General features: G+C 43.0%; 1 protein-coding gene across 1 annotated transcript; it reads left to right on the plus strand.

Moving 5' to 3' along the window:
• Positions 1 to 6,594: 6,594 nt before the first annotated feature.
• On the plus strand, positions 6,595 to 22,704 carry LOC109897784 (dihydrolipoyl dehydrogenase, mitochondrial-like). Its single transcript, XM_020492351.2, has 15 exons — positions 6,595 to 6,940; positions 7,139 to 7,319; positions 11,119 to 11,191; positions 11,814 to 11,893; positions 14,145 to 14,213; positions 14,336 to 14,405; positions 14,544 to 14,644; positions 15,256 to 15,399; positions 15,499 to 15,600; positions 15,899 to 16,089; positions 20,387 to 20,557; positions 21,561 to 21,750; positions 22,017 to 22,154; positions 22,246 to 22,335; positions 22,453 to 22,704. Exons 2-15 carry the CDS (start codon positions 7,281 to 7,283, stop codon positions 22,516 to 22,518), a joined length of 1,524 nt encoding a protein of 507 aa, XP_020347940.1. The 5' UTR covers positions 6,595 to 6,940; positions 7,139 to 7,280; the 3' UTR covers positions 22,519 to 22,704.
• The last annotated feature ends 225 nt before the right edge of the window (positions 22,705 to 22,929 follow it).

Consider the following 22,929-nt stretch of genomic DNA (forward strand, 5'->3'; position numbering starts at 1 on the left):
CTATCACAGTGCCATCCGTTTTGTCACTAAAGCACCTTATACCACCCACCACTGCGACTTGTATGCTCTAGTCGGCTGGCCCTCGCTACATATTCGTCGCCAGACCCACTGGCTCCAGGTCATCTACAAGTCCATGCTAGGTAAAGCTCCGCCTTATCTCAGCTCACTGGTCACGATGGCAACACCCATCCGTAGCACGCGCTCCAGCAGGTGTATCTCACTGATCATCCCTAAAGCCAACACCTAATTTGGCCGCCTTTCGTTCCAGTACTCTGCTGCCTGTGACTGGAACGAATTGCAAAAATCGCTGAAGTTGGAGACTTTTATCTCCCTCACCAACTTCAAACATCAGCTATCTGAGCAGCTAACCGATCGCTGCAGCTGTACATAGTCTATTGGTAAATAGCCCACCCTTTTCACCTACCTCATCCCCATACTGTTTTTATTTATTTACTTTTCTGCTCTTCTGCACACCAATATCTCTACCTGTACATGACCATCTGATCATTTATCACTCCAGTGTTAATCTGCAAAATTGTAATTATTTGCCTACCTCCTCATGCCTTTTGCACACATTGTATATAGACCCCCCCTTTGTTTTCTACGGTGTTATTGACTTGTTAATTGTTTACTCCATGTGTAACTCTTTGTTGTATGCTCACACTGCTATGCTTTATCTTGGCCAGGTCGCAGTTGCAAATGAGAACTTGTTCTCAACTAGCCTACCTGGTTAAATAAAGAATTTAAAAAAATAAAAAGGCAAAAAATGTAGTTTTACAAAGATGATATCTTGTATAGCGAATGCATCTTCACTTAAAAATAATTGCTATGAGGTCTTCTGACAGTGACACAAAGTACATCTGAATCGAGGCAAACAAAACTTTAGTCCTATTTACTGTCAACTGCCTACATTCAAACACACACAACCACCACTGCTGGGCCCACGGCAACCTTTAAAACAGGTTCTGCTGAGTTAATCTGAGTTTGGGGAGTACTCCTGCTGCGCCCCATTCAGGCCTAGTCAGCACCCCGCTAAATAGATCCTTTTCTCTGGACACACAATCAGTGAGTTTAGGCAGAAACAGAGCAGCTTGCTGCAGTGACCATTCAAACTGGTTAACACAGTCTGTGATGTCAGACAGACATGGACCAATGCTGAGTAGCCCACGGTCTGTGATGTCAGACAGACATGGACCAATGCTGAGTAGCCCACGGTCTGTGATGTCAGACAGACATGGACCAATGCTGAGTAGCCCACGGTCTGGGCACCTGGAGGAATTCAAAAGGCAGCTCTTTTTTGATCTGTTACTTTTGTGACATGGTTATTCAGCAGTCAATCACAATACCAGGCGTGTGGTTTTTACAGAGGTATCTTTTGGGTTAGTGCTTGAAGTCTATACAAATAAATACATATGGAGGACTACGAAGACATTCTGGTTTGAAGATCAGTGTCAGCCTCTGTAGGCCTACTTGCCAGCCCAGAGCTCAGGGAAAATGTCATTTGTAAAATGATGATGAAGTAAAGACTCCTAGCTCCCTGCACTCCTATTTAATATCTAATGGACAAATCAATAACAAACATCACTCCTATTTAATATCTAATGGACAAATCAATAACAAACATCACTCCTATTTAATATCTAATGGACAAATCAATAACAAACATCACTCCTATTTAATATCTAATGGACAAATCAATAACAAACATCACTCCTATTTAATATCTAATGGACAAATCAATAACAAACATCACTCCTATTTAATATCTAATGGACAAATCAATAACAAACATCACTCCTATTTAATATCTAATGGACAAATCAATAACAAACATCACTCCTATTTAATATCTAATGGACAAATCAATAACAAACATCACTCCTTGGTAATCTCATATTTTCATTCATGCATTAATTGAATGCATTCAAATTCAGCAATAATGGACAAGAGAGTGCAATCAATTTGATTCCTTTCTAAATTCACACAAGCTCACAAAAAAACACCCCAGCATGCACACAAGCACACACAATATAGTAAGATGTGCAAACTCACCATTGCAGTTGCAATATTATCATAAGGAGACGTATCCTTGGAATACGGAGGAGGAATGGAGGGAAAAAGAGAAGCAGAGGAGGTCGTAGAGAGTAAGGGAGGAAGACGGTGAGTTTGAATCAGTGGAAGATGGCAGAAGAAAATTGGAGATGGTTTGTCAAAGAAGAATGATGGGAAGTGTAAGCAGAGTGAGCCGTACGACAATCAAGGTCTGGAGACGAAATGGAAGTGAATGAAGGTGTATTAACGCAGGTGTGGTGAAGTTCTGAGCCTAAGGCTTGCGCAGATGGTCAGGATAAAGGTGTGTTTGACGGTAGGAGTGACATTTCTGGAGAAAGTGGACCCATGCCTTTTGGCTGATTCATACAGTATGTGGTTTCAGTGTGGGTGAAAACAGAATTGGGTGCTGTGGAAACGGTGAAGGTAACTCGAAGTGGTAATTGTTTGTGCTTCTACCTGTCAGAGGGAGCAGGCACTCCTCGCCACACGAATGGGGACAAGAGCTGTGACTTGTTTTGCTCTGAAGAAAAGGGTGCCATTGAAAGGAGTGATTACTCGGGTAGCAGTAAATGTGAAAGTAGACCAACAGAAGGGGAAGATTCCCGGTGTTTGTGATGCATGTCGTTTGGTGCGACTCAGAATTATATATGCTTCAGTAAGATGGACGTTTTAGCGTTCATATCAATGGTTATCAACTGTAATGCAGGGATGTAAGTCACCGAAAACAGAAGTTGTGGTAGGAGCTGCAGATACGTTTTTGGGTGTACGAGATTTGACGTCAGAAGAGTTAGGTGTTCTGTCCTTCCAGGCCGTTGGTCTGAGGTAGGTCTAGATAGGTTTAAATAGTGGAATAGGGTGGTAGGTTTTAAATGAGTGTAGGGTTAGATGGATGGGTATTTGTTTAATTTTTCCATGCAAAGTGTAAGGGATTTATAACCCAGTCTAGTTTGTGGCGGTAATGAAACATTTATTGGATGCCAACTGCCGTTAAACCTCATCGAAGAAGACACCATTGCATTTGACTTCAGGGTCTTCCTAGAACAGCTCTGCATTCACAACCAGTGTTGGGGATTAGGGAACCACATTTAGTTCAACTAGTAATTCAACTACATTTTGCATTAGCTTGGTGGTAGTTGAACTATATTAAAATATTGGTAGTGTTTTCAGTAGTTAATTACTTTCTTGCAATGTAGCGGTGTAGCTAACTACTGGAACTACACACTACTGTTTCTCCATGTAGCGGTGTAGCTAACTACACACTTTCTTTGGCAAAAGTAAAGTAGGTAAGAATTTCTTTTTTCAGCATCAGACCTGCATAATACGCACTTCAAACAGTTGTGTTCAATAGGCTACATTACTAATTATGTTAACATCTGACTCCATAGTGATCTGTTTTTGCAATTTGTACTGTGTTCTATGATATTTCAGATTGACATAATTGTTCACAAAGTAGTTGAGGTAGTGAACTACTTTTTCAAAGTAACTTTAGCTACTTTATGTGTAGCTTAACTTCTTTCAGTGTGAAGTAATTGGTAGCTTGACAAACAACATTTTCAGAGTAGCTTCCCACAACACATTCTACCACCAAAGCCAGGCTTACAGGAACACTGGCCACAGCCGTGGACAAAATACAACCGTATTAGAAATGTGTCAGTAATGGGTTCACACACAGTTACATTAAGAACCTTCATGAGTGACTGCAAAACAATGACATTTCAAGGCCTTTTGTCTAAAATACTATCTAGGATAGACAATATTCTATGCGAGGTAGCTAATATGCTTATTGCATTAACACTCTGATGTGTAAGTTACATTCATGTTTAAGACCAGTGGTGGAAAAAGTACCCAATTGTCACACTTGAGTAAAAGTATAGATACCTTAAGAGAAAGTTACTCAAGTAAAAGTCACCCAGTAAAATACTACTTGAATAAAAGTATCTGCTTCTAAATATACTTTTAAGTACCAAAAGTAAAAGTAGAAATAATTTCAAATTCCTTATATCAAGCAAAGCAGATGGCACAATTTTATTGATTTTAAAATGTATGGATAGCCAGGGGTACACTCCAACACTCAGAACTAATTTACAAACAATGCATTTGTGTTTAGTGAGTTTGCCATATCAGAGGCAGTAGAGATACCCACTTATCAAGAGAAAGCGTGGTTGAATTGGACCATTTTCATGTTCTGTCCTGCTAAGCAACTCAACATGTAACGAGTACTTTTGGGTGTCAGGGAAAATGTAGAGTAAAAAGTACATTATTTTCTTTTGAAATGTAGTGAAGTAAAGGTTGTCAAAAAATATAAATAGTAATGTACAGATACCCCCAAAACTACTTAAGTAATACTTTACAGCTGTTTAACACACAAATCGGCAACTGTCCAAACACTTAAAAGGCACACCCTATCCCCTCACCCCTCAAATTAAGTGGACACTTCTGATGAAATATCATGACGTCTGACGAGTATACACTTGCAGGGCAAGGGAGGAAGGAATTATTTTTAAATGGACCGCACTTGCCTGGAAATTCTTCACTCATTCATCCCGAGATGATTGTGTTTTCAGCTACCGGTAGCTTGTGGGTGCTTTAAATGCACTCCAGTCAATTATGATTTAATGACTAATTATATTGACTATATAATTATTAATATAGGCCTACTGTATAATAGCTAACAAATAAATTAGCCTGCCTAGCTGGAACATCTGAAGAAGGAATTTTTTTTATTTCTACAATTTCCAAAAGCTTAAAAAACATTTACTTTTACGAGACGTGTTTGTGCCATCAAGTGCATTAGTAGCACAATTTCTAACCTGTTTACATTAGTTTTTACTTACACTTGTATGTTGACATCTCCATTGATGTTGTTTTTAAGTTTAAGCGGACTTTTCTTAGCCGATATAAAATTGTTGCAAAAAAAATGTATTTAATTTTTTTTCACCTTTATTTAACCAGGTAGGCTAGTTGAGAACAAGTTCTCATTTACAACTGCGACCTGGCCAAAGCAGTGCAACACAAACAACAACACAGAGTTACACATGGAATAAACAAACATAGTCAATAATACAATAGAAAAAAGTATATATACAGTGTGTGCCCTTGCTTCCTGTCAAAGCAAGGGCTGATTTCAAGGTTTTACTACTAACCTACAAAGCATTACATGGGCTTGCTCCTACCTATCTCTCTGATTTGGTCCTGCCGTACATACCTACACGTACGCTACGGTCACAAAACGCAGGCCTCCTAATTGTCCCTAGAACTTCTAAGCAAACAGCTGGAGGCAGGGCTTTCTCCTATAGAGCTCCATTTTTATGGAACGGTCTGCCTACCCATGTCAGAGACGCAAACTCGGTCTCAACCTTTAAGTCTTTACTGAGGACTCATCTCTTCAGTGGGTCATATGATTGAGTGTAGTCTGGCCCAGGAGTGGGAAGGTGAATGGAAAGGCTCTGGAGCAACGAACCGCCCTTGCTGTCTCTGCCTGGCCGGTTCCCCTCTTTCCACTGGGATTCTCTGCCTCTAACCCTATTACAGGGGCTGAGTCACTGGCTTACTGGGGCTCTCTCATACCGTCCCTGGGAGGGGTCTGTCACCTGAGTGGGTTGAGTCACTGATGTGATCATCCTGTCTGGGTTGGGTTGGCGCCCCCCCCCCCCTTGGGTTGTGCCGTGGCGGAGATCTTTGTGGGCTTTACTCAGCCTTGTCTCAGGATGGTAAGTTGGTGGTTGAAGATATCCCTCTAGTGGTGTGGGGGCTGTGCTTTGGCAAAGTGGGTGGGGTTATATCCTTCCTGTTTGGCCCTGTCTGGGGGTGTCCTCGGAATGGGCCACAGTGTCTCCTGACCCCTCCTGTCTCAGCCTCCAGTATTTATGCTGCAGTAGTTTGTGTCGGGGGGCTAGGGTCAGTTTGTTATATCTGGAGTACTTCTCCTGTCCTATTCGGTGTCCTGTGTGAATTTAAGTGTGCTCTCTCTAATTCTCTCTTTCTTTCTCTCTCTCGGAGGACCTGAGCCCTAGGACCATACCTCAGGACTACCTGACATGATGACTCCTTGCTGTCCCCAGTCCACTTGGCTGTGCTGCTGCTTCAGTTTCAACTGTTCTGCCTTATTATTATTGGACCATGCTGGTCATTTATGAACATTTGAACATCTTGGCCATGTTCTGTTATAATCTCTACCTGGCACAGCCAGAAGAGGACTGGCCACCCCACATAGCCTGGTTCCTCTCTAGGTTTCGGCCTTTCTAGGGAGTTTTTCCTAGCCACCGTGCTTCTACACCTGCATTGCTTGCTGTTTGGGGTTTTAGGCTGGGTTTCTGTACAGCACTTTGAGATATCAGCTGATGTATGAAGGGCTATATAAATAAATTTGATTTGTTGATTTGATTTGATTTTGATAAGGGAATGAATGAAATAGGCCATAGTTGCGAAATAATTACAATATAGCAATTAAACACTGGAGTGATAGATGTGCAGAAGATGAGTGGAGTGTGCAAGTAGAGATACTGGGGTGCAAAGGAGCAAAATAAATAACCGTATGGAGATGTTGGTAGTTGGGTGGGCTATGGCCAGGTGCTGTGATCTGTGAGCTGCTCTGACAGCTGGTGCTTAGAGTTAGTGAGGGAGATATGAGTCTCCAGCTTCAGTGATTTTTGCAGTTTGTTCCAGTCATTGGCAGCAGAGAACTGTAAGGAAAGGAGGAATTGGCTTTGGGGGTGACCAGTGAATTACGGGGAGTTTCAGGCCCTGGAGTGAACATAATTGGAGACTCGCAAAGTCGACTAAAAACGAGGGCTGAAAGGCTCACATTGCAAACTTCTCTTGCTAGGCTAGTCATTTGGAACGGTCCCCAAGATGGTGACGGGGATTCCCCCACGGGCCTAAGGCGAGAGTAAGTGGACGAGGGTGTCTTTTATTTGTTTGAACAGCAGCCTGTCTAATTTATTTGTCTTATTCTGTGATATAATGGCGGCCGCTAACCAACGTTAAAGCTGCATCCGCCACCTACTGTGCTGGAGTGTGTAGTCAATCACGGTTTACAACATTTCTAAGTCCTCCTACCTAACTCGGTACGATTTTATTTTTTAAGGGTGAAATATTTCTATAACGCTTGTTTGGACGACCGGCAGTATTTGCGTTTCCTGGATTGTTAGTGCGCAAGCGCAATCCCGTGAGTCCTTGGATGATCCGCTTGCTGTAGGTTACGCAGCCTGCAAAGGGACACTGACAAAATGCAGAGCTGGAATCAAGTATATCGCACTCTGGCAACGGTAAGGAAAAAATAATGACATGCCAATTAGTAGTTCAAGTTGTCCGAAATAAATATAACTAAAAGCGACAACTTGTAGAGTTACCTTGGTAGTTTTTCAACGTGATTTATGGAGTCCAGGCCTTGCTAGTTGAACCCCTCCATTACTTCATTAGCTAGCCTATCCTTAGGAGTACTAGAACTCTAAATTGGCTAGCAGTGTTAGCTCTTTCTAGCCGCCCAAGCGAGCCGTGGTTTGTGGAATGTGCTTACATTGCAGCTGGCTAGGTTTAAATTGCTTTCATAAGCTAATATCATTACGAAATCTTAGCTTGATTGGAAATGTAACGTTACTGTAACGTTAGCTAGCTACCTAAGTACCATTAGCCAACAAGCATCCCATCGCGAATGTCTAAGGTGACATGCCCGACTGGCTGTCAAACTCGCGGGCTTGTTTGTGGATGTAAAGAACACCATCTGCTTTGACTGCATACAATGGTACATCAGTGACTCAAACTGCGCATTCAACCTGATTTGTAAAGTTATTTGATTCATTATGTAGCTATTCAAATTAGATTTTGAGCACTGTTGTTAGCTAACTAACGCAGTACATTTAGCTAGAGTTGAAGTCGGAAGTTTGCACGCACCTTAGCCAATTACATTTAACCTCAGTTTCACAATTCCTGACATTTTAAGCCTGGATAAAATTCCCTGTCTTTGTCAGTTAGGATCACCACTTTATTTTAAGAATGTGAAATGTCAGAATAATAGTAGAGTGATTTATTTCAACATGTATTTCTTTCAACACATTCCCAGTGGGTCAGAAGTTTACATACACTCAATTAGTATTTGGTAGCATTGCCTTTCAATTGTTTAACTTGGGTCAAACATTTCGGGTAGCTTTCCACAATAAGTTGGGTGAATTTTGACCCATTTCTCTTGACAGAGCTGGTGTAACTGAGTCAGGTTTGTAGGCCTCCTTGCTAACACACGCTTTTTCAGTTCTGCCCACAAATGTTCTATAGTATTGAGGTCGGGGCTTTGTGATGGCCACTCCAATACCTTGACTTTGTTGTCCTTAAGCCATTTTGCCAGAACTTTGGAAGTATGCTTGGGGTCATTGTTCATTTGGAAGACACATTTGTGACCAAGCTTTAACTGATGTTTGAGATGTTGCTTCAATATATCCACATCATTTTCCTGCCTCATGATTAGAGGTAGACCGATTATGATTTTTCAACACCGATACCGATTATTGGAGGACCAAAAAAGCCGATACCGATTAATCGGCCGATAAAATTAAAATATTGAATGAAAAAAAAAATATATATATATGTAATAATGACAATTACAACAATGCTGAATTAACACTTATTTTAACTTAATATAATACATCAATAAAATCAATTTAGCCTCAAATAAAAAATGAAACATGTTCAATTTGGTTTAAATAATGCAAAAACAAAGTGTTGGAGAAGAAAGTAAAAGTGCAATATGTGCTATGTAAGAAAGCTAACGTTTCAGTTCCTTGCTCAGAACATGAGAACATATGAAAGCTAGTGGTTCCTTTTAACATGAGTCTTCAATATTCCCAGGTAAGAAGATTTAGGTTGTAGTTATTATAGGAATTATAGGACTATTTCCCTCTATACCATTTGTATTTCATGAATCTTTGACTATTGGATGTTCTTATAGGCACTTTAGTATTGCCAGTGTAAAAGTATAGCTTCCGTCCCTCTCCTCGCTCCTCCCTGGGTTCGAACCAGCAACACAATGACAACAGCCATCATCGAAGCAGTGTTACCCATGCAGAGCAAGGGGAACAACTACTAGAAGGCTCAGAGCGAGTGATGTTTGAAACACTATTAGCGCGCGCTAACTAGCTAGCCATTTAATTTCGGTTACACCAGCCTCATCTCGGGAGTTGATAGGCTTGAAGTCATAAACAGCGCAATGTTGACGCACAATGAAGAGTTGCTGGCAAAATGCACAAAATTGCTGTTTGAATGAATGTTTACACGCCTGCTTCTGCCTACCACCGCTCAGTCAGATACTTAGATACTTGTATGCTCAGTCAGATTATATGCAACACAGGACACGCTAGACAATATCTGGTAATATTATCAACCATGTGTAGTTAACTAGTGATTATGATTGATTGTTTTTTATTAGATAAGTTTAATGCTAGCTAGCAACTTACCTTGGCTTACTGCATTTGCGTAACAGGTAGTCTCCTTGTGGAGTGCAACGAGAGAGAGGCAGGTCGTTATTGCGTTGGACTAGTTAACTGTAAGGTTGCTAGATTGTATCCCCCGAGCTGACAAGGTGAAAAATCTGTCGTTCTGCCCCTGAACAAGGCAGTTAACCCACCGTTCCTAGGCCATCATTGAAAATAAGAATGTGTTCATAACCGACTTGCCTCGTTAAATAAAGGTATATAAAAAATTTAAAAAACAATTGGCGCCCAAAAATACCAGTTTTCGATTGTTATGAAAACCTGAAATCGGCCCTAATTAATCGGCCATTCCGATTAATTGGTCGACATCTACTCATGATGCCATCTATTTTGTGAAGGGCACCAGTCCCTCCTGCAGCAAAGCACCCCCACAACATGATGCTGCCACCCCCGTGCTTCATGGTTGGGATGGTGTTCGGCTTGCAAGCCTCCCCCTTTTTCCTACAAACATAACGATGGTCATTATGGCCAAACAGTGATATTTTTGTTTCATCAGACCAGAGGAAATTTCTCCAAAAAGTACAATCTTTGTGCAGTTGCAAAAAAAGTCAGACTACTGTTATGCCGGTTTTGGAGCAGTGGCTTCCTCCTTGCTGAGTGGCCTTTCAGGTTATGTCGATATAGGACTCATTTTACTGTGGATATAGATACTTTTGTACCTGTTTCTTCCAGCATCTTCACAAGGTCCTTTGCTGTTCTGGGATTGATTTGCACTTTTCACCCCAAAGTACGTTCATCTCTAGGAGAGAGAACCCGTCTCCTTCCTGAGCGGTATGACGGCTGCGTGGTCCCATGGTGTTTATACTTGCGTGCTATTGTTACAGATGGACATGGAATTTTCAGACGTTTGGAAATTGCTCACAATGATGGAGCAGACTTGTGGAGATCTACAATTTTTTTCTGAGATCTTGGTTGATTTCTTTTGATTTTCCCATGGTGTCAAGCAAATAGGCACAGAGTTTGAAAGTAGGCCTTGAAATACAGGTACACCTCCAATTGACTCAAAAGATGTCAATTAGCCTATTAGAAGCTTCTAATGCCATGACATAATTTTCTGGAATTTTCCAAGTTGTTTATTTAGGCACAGCCAACTTAGTGTATGTAAACGTCTGACCCACTGGAATTGCGATACAGTGACATAATCTGTCTGTAAACCATTTGTAAATTAAATAATAAATTATTTGTCATGCACAAGGTAGATGTCCTAACCAACTTGCCAAAACTATAGTTTAACAAGAAATTTGTGTTGTGGTTGAAAAGCGAGTTTTAATGACTACAACCTAAGTGTATGTAAACTTCAACTGTATATATTTGAGCATTTGATCAATACTTGAAAACAAGCTACTGTAGTGAGAATCATCTTTAACACTTGCTATTTGTTGACGCTAAGATTTTATTACCCATTTTCTTTACAGGAATTTGTCTCTAGAGCACTGATTTAGAAAAAGATAACCAACATTTTATACTGACTTTCGACATGGATGACAACAGCCGGTCACACAAGAGCTACATACCTACAGCAAATGCTGACATTATAGTAAAATCTTTCTGATTGTCCCCATTTATCCTCTCCTATCACATACAGCGTAGCCACCAACTCCCGAATAGGCTCCAGGGTGCAACTGTCTCTGTCAGAACATACTCTGACAAAGCACAAAGTAAGTAAACTTTTATCACTACAATGTCTTGCCTGGAAACCTGATGTTGAATTGCATTGAATTTTACATCTGGCAGAAATGAGCGTTTGAATCAGGAAAGTTTCCGCTCTCGACTTCTACAAGTTAGAATGTTAAATAAAATGATATTTTAACGTACTTCACTGGTTTTCCATGTGGTTAGTCCTTTTGGCGGTAGGAATGTGAGACAATATATCCACAGGAAAGTATAATTACATAAATGTTTGAAAGCACTGATAGCACTTTCAGATTTCTATCACCTGAAGCACAACCTGCGCTTTCAAACATTGATGTAATTATACTTTCCTGTGGATATATTGTCTCACATTCCTACTGCCAAAAGGACTATCCACATCGACAATTGGTAAAGTACGTTAAAATATTATTTTATTCAACATTCAGGCTTGTAGCGGTCGTGAGAGAACTTCACTGATTCAAACGCTAATTTCTTCCTGACGTAATATTCTATGCAATTCAATGTTGGGTTTCCAGGCAATCCAATTAGATCATTTACTGCACTGCACTTATCAAACTTATCAAATACCAGTATGTGCCTCTTTAACTTGTTGCCCCTCTGATAAACATGTTCTTTGCTCTCCTGCAGTTGATGCTGATGTCACAGTGGTGGGCTCTGGTCCTGGTGGATATGTTGCCGCAATCAAAGCAGCCCAGCTTGGTTTCAAGGTAAAGCTAACTCTAAACTATTTCTATCAGCATGTTAAATGTGCAACCAGAGGAAAAATAACTCTGGACCACCTATACTCCAAACATAGAGACTCATACAAAGCTGTCCCTCGTCCTACATTTAGCAAATATGACCATAATTCTATCCTCCTGATTCCTGCTTACAAGCGAAAGTTAAAGCAGGAAGCACCAGTGACGAGATCAATAAAGAAGTGGTCAGATGCTAAGCTACAGGACTGTTTTGCTCACACAGACTGGAATATGTTCCGGGATTCCTCCGACGGCATTGAGGAAGGAGTACACCACATTAGTCATTGGATTCATCAATAAGTGCATTGACGATGTCGTCCCCACAGTGACCGTACGTACATACCCCAACCAGAAGCCATGGATTACAGGCAGCATCCGCACTGAGCTAAAGGAGCGGGACCCAGAAGCTTATAAGAAATCCCGCTATTCCCTCTGACGAACCGTCAAACAGGCAAAGCGTCAGTACAGGACTAAGATCGTATCATACTACACCAGCTCTGACTCTCGTCGGCTGTGGCAGGGCCACCATTACAGACTAGAAAGGGAAGCACAGCCGAAAGATGCCCAGTAGTACGAACATACCAGACGAGCTAAACTACTTGTGTGCTCGCTTCGAGGCAAATAACACTGAAACATGCATGAGAACACCAGCTGTTCCGGAAGACCATGATCACGCTCTCTGCAGCCGATGTCCACCATAGTGCCTGTGCACATGAACACTAAGGTAATCTGCCTAAATGACTAGCGACCCGTAACACTCACATCTGTAGCCATGAAGTGCTTTGAAAGGCCGGTCATGGCTCACATCAACACCGTCATCCCAGAAACCCTAGACACACTCCAATTTGCATACCGCCCCAACAGATCCACAGATGATGCAATCTATATTGCTCTCCACACTGTCCTTTCCCACCTGGACAAGAGGAACACCTATATGAGAATGCTGTTCATTGACTACAGTTTAGCATTCAACACCATAGTGCCTTCAAAGCTCATCACTAAGCTAAGGACCCTGGGACTAAACACCTCCCTCTGCAACTGGATCCTGGACTTCCTGGCGGGCCGCTCCCCCAGGTGGTAAGGGTAGGTAACAACCCCGCCGCCATACTGATCCTCAACACAGGGACCCCTCAGGGGTGCAGGCTCAGTCCCCTCTTGTACTCCCTGTTCACTCATGACTGTACGGCCAGGAACGACTCCAACACCATCATTAAGTTTGCCAATGACACAACAGTGGTAGGCCTGATCAACAATGAGACCACCTATAGGGAGGACGTCAGAGACCTGGCCGTGTGGTGCCACAACCTCTCCCTAAACATGATCAAGCACACCAAGACAGTCGTGAAGAGGGCACCACAAAGCCTATTCCCCTTCAGGAGACTGAAAAGATTTGGCATGGGTCCTCAGATCCTCAAAAGATTCTGCAGCTACACCATCGAGAGCATCCTGGTTGCATCACTGCCTGGTATGGCAACTGCTCAGCTTCAGACCGCAAGGCACTACAGAGGGTAGTGCGAACGGCCCAGTACATCACTGGGGCCAAGCTTTCTGCCATCCAGGACCTCTATACCAGGCGATGTCAGAGGAAGGCCTTAAAAATTGTCAAAGACTCCATCCTCCCTAGTCATAGACTGTTCTCTGCTACCGCATGGCAAGTGGTACCGGAGCATCAAGTCTAGTTCCAATAGGCTTCTAAACAGCTTCTACCCCCAAGCATAAGACTCCTGAACATCTAGTCAAATAGCTACCCAGACTATTTGCATTGCCCCACCCCACCCCGCCTTACACCACTTCTACTCTCTGTTGTCATCTATGCATAGTCACTTTAATAATTCTACTTACATGTACATACTACCTCAAATAACCAGTGCCCCTGTACATTGACTCTGTATTGGCTACCCCCCTATGTATAGTCTTACTATTGTTATTTTACTGCTGCTCTTTAATTACGTGTTACTTTTATCTCTTATTCATATCCATATTTTTTAGAAGCTGCGTTGTTGGCTAGGGGCTCGTTAGTAAGCATTAGTAAGCATTTCACTAAGTATCCTGTTGTATTCGGCACATGTGACTAATACAATTTGGTTTTAACTAGGCTAACCATTCATTCTGATCTCTATCGAGTGAACGAAGCGCAAGGAGTAAATGTAGGTTTATGCCTAATTAATAGTGATGCCCATCTTGTGAGAATTGTTTAACAACTACGTTTTCTACTTTACAGACGGTGTGTGTGGAAAAGAATCCCACCCTAGGCGGGACCTGTTTGAATGTCGGCTGTATCCCTTCAAAGGTAAACGTTGTCAATCAGGAATTTATATAGCTTTTACTGGATGTTAATGTGCAACACCGCACAACTTCGTCTGTGAGTTGAGGATGAATGTAGAACGTCTGTTTTCTCCTGTCACGTTCTAGGCCCTGCTGAACAACTCCTACCTGTACCACCAGGCCAATGGCAAGGACTTTGAAAGCAGAGGCATTGAAAGTAAGAGCTAACTAACATTGGCTAGACCCAAGCAGTGGTCACCACCAGCCCGGGGCCTAGAGAGCTGAAGGGTGTGCAGGCTTTTGAGTTTTTAGGGATGCCAGTTATGAACTTCACTTGTCTCTCTGTCTGTGCCAGTCTCGGGGATCACATTGAACCTGGAGAAGATGATGTCACAGAAGAGCGGGGCAGTCAAAGCACTGACTGGAGGCATTGCACATTTATTCAAACAGAACAAGGTGAGGCCTTACCTACAGTCAGTCCCTCCCTACTTACGTTGTTAATGATAGACCTAGTTCACCAATTATACAAATTTAACTCACTTTTTGGATAAATGGCAACTAATATAGGGTTCCTGCCAGTCAGCATCAGATTAGTTAGTCAGTATGGTATTAGTATGGGTCCAGTGCGTTGTTAGCTCATGCAAAACAATGGGAGTGGTAGAACCTGTTAGCGGGCTCCAAATAGCATGCTGAAATCAACTCTATTTCAAGTACAACCCATGTTCTATCCTTTTATAACCACCAAAAGCCCTGACAGCAAGAGTATGACTAAGGTCCTTCAGCTTTGAGCCAAGAGATTTCGCCTCGGCAGGATAAGCTTGAAACAGCAGTTTTGACTATAATATATCTTCTTTGAATGGACGCTACCTTCTATGGATATTACATTGTCAATGGACTTGTCCTTTGTCTTAAACCCACTTGTAATTTGAATCCATCAATTTGATACCAAAGCAAGCTGTTTTGATGCTTCCCCCTGTATTTTTTTGTGTTACTACAGGGTCAGTAGTGATCTTGACCACGTCTTTAATTGATGTAACTGATGATGTAATGTGGCGGTTTCTCCTCAGGTGACACATGTGAACGGCTATGGGAAGATCACAGGCAAGAACCAGGTGACGGCCACGGCTGAGGACGGCAGCATGCAGGTCATCAACAGCAAGAACATCCTCATTGCCACTGGCTCCGAGGTCACGCCCTTTCCGGGGATCGAGGTATGTTACTGTACTCTTTTAGTAGTTGTTTGTAGCAGACGACCAGATGTTAGTAGTCCTTGGCAAAGTCCTGTCCTAACTAACCTCCTGTGCTTTCAGGTTGATGAGGACACAGTGGTGTCCTCCACGGGAGCCCTGGACCTGAAGAAGGTGCCTGAGCATCTCATCGTCATCGGAGCCGGAGTCATCGGGGTGGAGCTGGTGAGGGACCACACACACACAGGATTACAGCAAGGGTCCATACAATAATTGCTTTATTTGTCCATTTGCACTGATGTTCTTAAGTGTTTTGCTGTCTCAGTACCCAACCTGACACGCACCTGGAGTGCTTAGAGGTAGTGTCTTACTCAAGGGCACAATGGTGGTAGGTAGTATACAGGGATGTTGAAGCCAGTAACCCTCCAGCTGCCAGATCACTCCGTGCAGATTTCCCCACATGCATCTCTTAGGGAATATCCAGGGTCCAGTCTAACATCCTGTTTGGCCTCCTGTTCACCAGGGGTCAGTGTGGCAGCGTCTGGGCTCCAAGGTGACAGCGGTGGAGTTCCTGGGCCACGTGGGCGGCTTGGGCATCGACATGGAGATCTCCAAGAACTTCCAACGCATCCTTCAGAAGCAAGGCATAAAGTTCAAGCTGGGCACCAAGGTCATGGGCGCCACCAAGAGGCCCGACGGCCAGATCGACGTGGCGTGAGTTCCATCCCCCAGTGGAGTGTGTTTGGGTGTGGATCTGAATGAACTAAGTCACTGAAATGGATGTGCTTGCAAGTTTCTGGTTAAACATTAGGTCATACTAAATGGCTGACCCCATTTAGTCGACTGATCCATTGTTTGGTCGATAGGCTGTTTGTCGACCAAGATAATTTTTTTGTTGATTAGTGGCAAATATATTTAAATCAATTATGGCACACGAGACACCTGTCTGAGTGGACTAATCCATTATAGAGGCCGCAGGGATGGCACAACAGTATCACCAGTAGTAGATTTATCATTTCTAATCTACGCTTGTTTGGTTACAGTAAATTTGATTAATGCAGTCAATATATTATTAATAACGCCTTACCATTGTCATTGTAGGAGTGAATATGTTTGCAGATCTCAAAACCTAGGCTAAAAGTTTGTTTATTTAATTCCATTTACGAGTTGTCAATTTATTCATTGTCTTTTGTTTGGCGCGCTGCTGTCAATCGTGAGTAAGGACACACAGTGATTACGAATAGTCTACCTGGCCTGCGCACAAATGTAGTCTTATAAATGTGTCCATTTGGGGATCTGATACTATTTCTGACTGTCTCAACTCAACATCACTGTGGAGCTTCTCAAAGAAAGTTTTTTTCCTCTGCCTCAAACAGCAAGTGAACAGTCTGTTTTTACATCCATTGAGAATGACAATAGTTCCTCAACAAATCCTATTTGAAAAAATCTTTCTAGTTCACTCTCCCTTTTCGATTACCACTCAGCCTGAAGAGGGGAAAAATGACACGTTGTGCTCTGATCTGTTGGAAATGTCATAAATTAGGCCTATGATTAGTTCTTATCCCTTGCACAAAATAGCCTACAGCTGTGTCTGTCAATGTGATTTGTAGGATATTTTTATCAGAATATTTTCTGGCTGCAATGTTTTTATTTGGCTATTTTTACATATTGGCAATAGAAGCTACTTATACATTTGTTTCATGTAGAATTTTGATTAACCACATGACATTGATTTTGAGAAATGAAGACTTTATTATAAATTAAATTGTTCCACAAAAACGTGCGTATAAATATCATAACTGGCACGCAGATCATTAGAAATGGTAGGATAAATTTGCGCTCCAAATGGAAAAGGTTGCCGACCACTGGTGTAGCCTATTACCGGCAACTTCAGGCTCTTCTAACAGCAAGAATCTGCAAAGGCAGTCAGGTCCAGAACAGGGTTTTTTCTTCTGGTTAGGTTGTTGATCTCTGGCTTTAGTCATTTGTCTTCATTTTTAATCACAGTGCTTAAAGCATCAGACAAGCTCAGTAGCCTACTTATAGTTGATTGTATTCAAACATATACATACATACATACATACACACAGTTGAAGTCGGAAGTTTACATACACCTTAGCCAAAAACATTTAAACTCAGTTTTTCACAATTCCTGACATTTAATCCTAGTAAAAAATTGTTTTAGGTCAGTTAGGATCACTACTTTATTTTAAGAATGTAAAATGTCAATAATGGTAGAGAATAATTTATTTCAGCTTTTATTTCATTCATCACATTCCCAGTGGGTCAGAAGTTTACATACTCAATTAGGATTTGGTAGCATTGCCTTTAAATTGTTTAACTTGGGTCAAACGTTTCGGGGTAGCCTTCCACAAGCTTCCCACAATAAGTTGGGCAAATTTCTCCTGACAGTGCTGGTGTAACTGAGTCAGGTTTGTAGGTCAGGGCTTTGTGATGGCCACTTCAATCCTTGACTTTGTTGCCCGTAAGCCATTTTGCCAGAACTTTGGAAGTATGCTTGGGGTCAAAAAGTATGATCTTTGTGCAGTTGCAAAAAAAGTCAGACTACTGTTATGGCTGTTTTGGAGCAGTGGCTTCTTCCTTGCTGAGTGACCTTTCTGGTTATGTCGATATGACTTGTTTTACTGTGGATATAGATACTTTTGTACACGTTTCCTCCAGCATCTTCACAAGGTCCTTTGCTGCTGTTCTGGGATTGATTTGCACTTTTCACACCAAAGTACGTTCATCTCTAGGAGACAGAACGCGTCTCCTTCCTGAGCGGTATGACGGCTGCGTGGTCCCATGGTGTTTATACTTGCGTACTATTGTTTGTACAGATGAACGTGGTACCTTCAGGCATTTGAAAATTGCTCCCAAGGATGGAGCAGACTTGTGGAGGTCTAAAAAAAAATGTGCGGTCTTGTTTGATCTCTTGATTGTCCTGTTGAAGGTAGGCCTTGAAATACATCCACAGGTACACCTCCAATTGACTCAAATTATGTCAATTAGCCTATCAGAAGCTTCTAAAGCATTGACATAATTTTCCAAGCTGTTTAAAGGCACAGTCAACTTAGTATATGTAACCTTCTGACCCACTGGAATTGTGATACAGTGAATTAAGTGAAATAATCTCTGTAAACAATTGTTGGAAAAATTACTTGGGTCATGCACGAAGTAGATGTCTTAACCGACTTGCCAAAACTATAGTTTTGAAAGTTAAACTATTAGTTTAACTTTGTAGAGTGGTTGAAATACGATTTTTAATGACTCCAACCTAAGAGCATGTAAACTTCCGACTTCGGCTAATATATACACTGCTCAAAAAGATAAAGGGAACACTAAAATAACACATCCTAGATCTGAATTAATGAAATATTCTTGTTAAATACTTTTCTTTACATAGTTGAATGTGCTGACAACAAAATCATACATTATCAATGGAAATCAAATTTATCAACCAATGGAGGTCTGGATTTGAAGTCACAATCAAAATTAAAGTGGAAAACCACACTACAGGCTGATCCAACTTTGATGTAATATCCTTAAAACAAGTCAAAATGAGGCTCAGTAGTGTGTGGCCTCTGTGCCTGTGACCTCCCTACAACGCCTGGGCATGCTCCTGATGGTCTCATGAGGAATCTCCTCCCAGACCTGGACTAAAGCATCCGCCAACTCCTGGACAGTCTGGTGCAACGTGGCGTTGGTGGATGGAGCGAGACATGATGTCCCAAATGTGCTCAATTGGATTCAGGTCTGGGGAACGGGCGGGCCAGTCCATAGCATCAATGCCTTCCTCTTGCAGGAACTGCTGACACACTGCAGCCACATGAGGTCTAGCATTGTCTTTCATTAGGAGGAACCCAAGGCTAACCGCACCAGCATATGGTCTCACAAGGGGTCTGAGGATCTCATCTCGGTACCTAATGGCAGTCAGGCTCTCTGGCGAGCACATGGAGAGCTGTGCGGCCCCCCCAAAGAAATGCCACACTACACCATGACTGACCCACCACCAAACCGGTCATGCTGGAGGATGTTGCAGGCAGCAGAACGTTCTCCACGGCGTCTCCAGACTCTGTCACGTCTGTCATGTGCTCTGTGTGAACCTGCTTTCATCTGTGAAGAGCACAGGGCGCCAGGGGCGAATTTGCCAATCTTGGTGTTCTCTGGCAAATGCCAAACGTCCTGCACAGTGTTGGGCTGTAAGCACAACCCCCACCTGTGAACGTTGGGCCCTCATACCACCCTCATGGAGTCTGTTTCTGACCATTTGAGCAGACGCATGCACATTTGTGGCCTGCTGGAGGTCATTTTGCAGGTCTCTGGCAGTGCTCCTCCTTGCACAAAGGCGGAGGTAGCGGTCCTGCTGCTGGGTTGTTGCCCTCCTACGGCCTCCTCCACGTCTCCTGATGTACTGGCTTGTCTCCCTCCTACGGCCTCCTCCACGTCTCCTGATGTACTGGCTTGTCTCCTGGTAGCGCCTCCATGCTCTGGACACTACGCTGACAGACACAGCAAACCTTCTTGCCACAGCTCGCATTGATGTGCCATCCTGGATGAGCTGCACTACCTGAGCCACTTGTGTGGGTTGTAGACTCCGTCTCATGCTACCACTAGAGTGAAAGCACCGCCAGCATTCAAAAGTGACCAAAACATCAGCCAGGAAGCATAGGAACTGAGAAGTGGTCTGTGGTTATCACCTGCAGAACCACTCCTTTATTGGGGGTGTCTTGTAAATTGCCTATAATTTCCACCTGTTGTCTATTCCATTTGCACAACAGCATGTGAAATGTATTGTCAGTGTTGCGTCCTAAGTGGACAGTTTGATTTCACAGAAGTGTGATTGACTTGGAGTTACATTGTGTTGTTTAAGTGTTCCCTTTATTTTTTTGAGCAGTGTATCGATCGATTGAAAGAACAAATGACTCCTGTTGACCCAAGATGTATTTTGGTCGGGGACAGCCCTAATGACCAAGACCTAACCAAACCTAACCGTGTGTGTTGTCTCCAGTGTGGAGGCGGCAGCCGGAGGGAAGAACGAGACTCTGACGTGTGACGTGCTGCTGGTGTGTATCGGCAGACGGCCCTTCACCAGGAACCTGGGCCTGGATACCGTGGGCCTGGAGCTGGACAACAGGGGACGCATACCAGTCAACAACCGCTTCCAGACCAAAGTACCCAGGTAGACCTAAATTAGCGCACCACATGTCTGTAATATACAACATCCCCAATATGGAGGGGTGTAGATCTATGTAATATACAACATCCCCAAGAGAGAGGGAGTTGGTCTATGTAATATACAACATCCCCAAGAGAGAGGGAGTTTGTCTATGTAATATACAACATCTCCAAGAGAGAGGGAGTTTGTCTATGTAATATACAACATCCCCAGGAGAGAGGGAGTTTGTCTATGTAATATACACTGAGTGTACAAAACATTAGGAACACTTTCCTAATATTGAGTTGCACCCCCTTTTGCCCTCAGAACAGCCTCAATTAGTAGGGGCATAGGCTCTACGAGGTGTCAACTGTTCCACACGGATGCTGCCCCATGTTGACTCCAATACTTCCCACAGTTGTGTCAAGTTAGGGCTCCCGAGTGGCGCAGCGTTCTAAAGCACTGCATCTCAGTGCAGTCCCTGGTTTGAATCCAGGCTGCATCACATCTGGCTGTGATTGGGAGTCCTATAGGGTGGCGCACAATTGGCCCCGCGTCATCCGGGGTAGGCTGTCATTGTAAATAAGAACTGGTTCTTAACTGACTTGCCTAGTTAAAAGTTTTAAAGAGAGTTGTCTGGAAACTGTTGCGTGTGAAAAACCCAGCAGCGTTGCAGTTCTTGACAAACCGGTGTGCCTGGCACCTACTACCATACCCTGTTCAAAGGCACTTAAATATTTTGGCTTGCCCATTCACCCTCTAAATGGCACACAATCCATGTCTCAAGGCTTAAAAATCCTTCTTTAACTTGTCTCCTCTTCATCTACACTGATGTGAAGTGGATTTAACAAGTGACATCAATAAGGGATCATAGCTTTCACCTGGTCAGTCTGTCATGGAAAGAGACGTTCCTAATGTTTTGTACACTGTTCAATGCCTGCTTTTTCAATATACACCTACTACTCCAACCGCCTCTCACCAAGATCTCTTTCAAAAAGGACTAAATGTAATCTCTTTCCCTTCTAAGTATCTATGCCATTGGTGACGTGATCGCCGGGCCCATGCTGGCACACAAGGCGGAGGACGAGGGCATCATCTGCGTGGAAGGCATGGCCGGGGGCGCCGTGCACATCGACTACAACTGTGTCCCCTCTGTAGTCTACACACACCCCGAGGTGGCATGGGTGGGGAAGACAGAGGAGCAGCTCAAAGAGGAGGTGGACACCAACCCCACCACATAAACACTAATAATTTTGACCAAATTAAGTAGTGGACATGGCTTTTTATATATAATGATAAATGACTTGTTTGGATTTCAGTTGCTACATTGAAATCCCTTCAGGTGTAAGAGTTAGCTACAGGGTGGCGAGATACCTTCCCCAAAATTGTTGACCTCCTAAAGGAGACAAAGTATTGCACATGTCGTATCAACACTGAAACGTGACAGTAAAACAGAACTTTAACCTCCAACTCTATTTCCTAGGGCATCCCATACAAGGTGGGAAAGTTCCCGTTTGCCGCCAACAGCCGAGCCAAAACCAACGCAGACACCGATGGCCTGGTGAAGATCCTCGGCCACAAGGAGACCGACAGGATATTGGGCGCTCACATCCTGGGCTCTGTGAGTCATGCCACCTCTGGCTCCTTAGCAGAGAGAATTTGGGTTATAACGTATGGAGTTGTATGCTAACCATGGTGAACCTTGTGTTTAGGGGGCAGGAGAGATAATCAACGAGGCGGCGCTCGCCATGGAGTATGGCGCGTCCTGCGAGGACGTTGCCAGAGTTTGCCACGCCCATCCTGTGAGTTACACACTGTCATATCGTAGAAGTTCAACCACACCACCCAACTGTCAGAAGATGCGAGTCAATCTAACCTTTTCTCCCTACCCCCTCTTCCCATCTACCTCTCTCTTCCAGACTGTGTCCGAGGCCTTCAGAGAAGCTAACCTTGCAGCCTCCTTCGGGAAAGCTATCAACTTTTAACAACTGTCTTTGCCCGCACAGCTATGTACATAACATAACCGTTTTGTCTCCAACAATCAACGCACACATAATGTACCGTGACACCCTCAAGGAGATACTCTAGATACATAAAGACAAACCGTGTACTACATTTAAATATGGTATGTAAATGTTCTCAATAAAGGGGGTTTGGGTGGTAAAAACAGACGGGAGATTAGTCTTGACTTTCTACTTGGAATGGTTCGCTGCTATATAAATTAGTCGCAGGATATCTAGCATTTTCCCAACACCACTTTCTTAGTGCAGTGCTCAGATGTATATTATTCATAGTTTCAGAGAATGACCGTGGGTTGGCTGGACTACTGCTGTATTTACCAATAAGAGATAAGCCATGACTCAAGTTTTATTTTATTTTTAAGACTGAAGCATAAC

This window comes from Oncorhynchus kisutch, linkage group LG10 (assembly GCF_002021735.2).
Source record: "Oncorhynchus kisutch isolate 150728-3 linkage group LG10, Okis_V2, whole genome shotgun sequence".
NCBI classification, from domain to species: domain Eukaryota; kingdom Metazoa; phylum Chordata; class Actinopteri; order Salmoniformes; family Salmonidae; genus Oncorhynchus; species Oncorhynchus kisutch.

What these genes read in the sequence shown, in the direction of transcription:
- LOC109897784 (XM_020492351.2), top strand. Translation starts at nt 7,281, where the DNA reads ATGCAGAGCTGGAATCAAGTATATCGCACTCTGGCAACG. An exon ending in TCGGCTGTATCCCTTCAAAG is followed by an intron (nt 14,214 to 14,335) that starts GTAAACGTTGTC and finishes GTCACGTTCTAG; the next exon opens with GCCCTGCTGAACAACTCCTA. An exon ending in GAGTTTGCCACGCCCATCCT is followed by an intron (nt 22,336 to 22,452) that starts GTGAGTTACACA and finishes TCTCTCTTCCAG; the next exon opens with ACTGTGTCCGAGGCCTTCAG.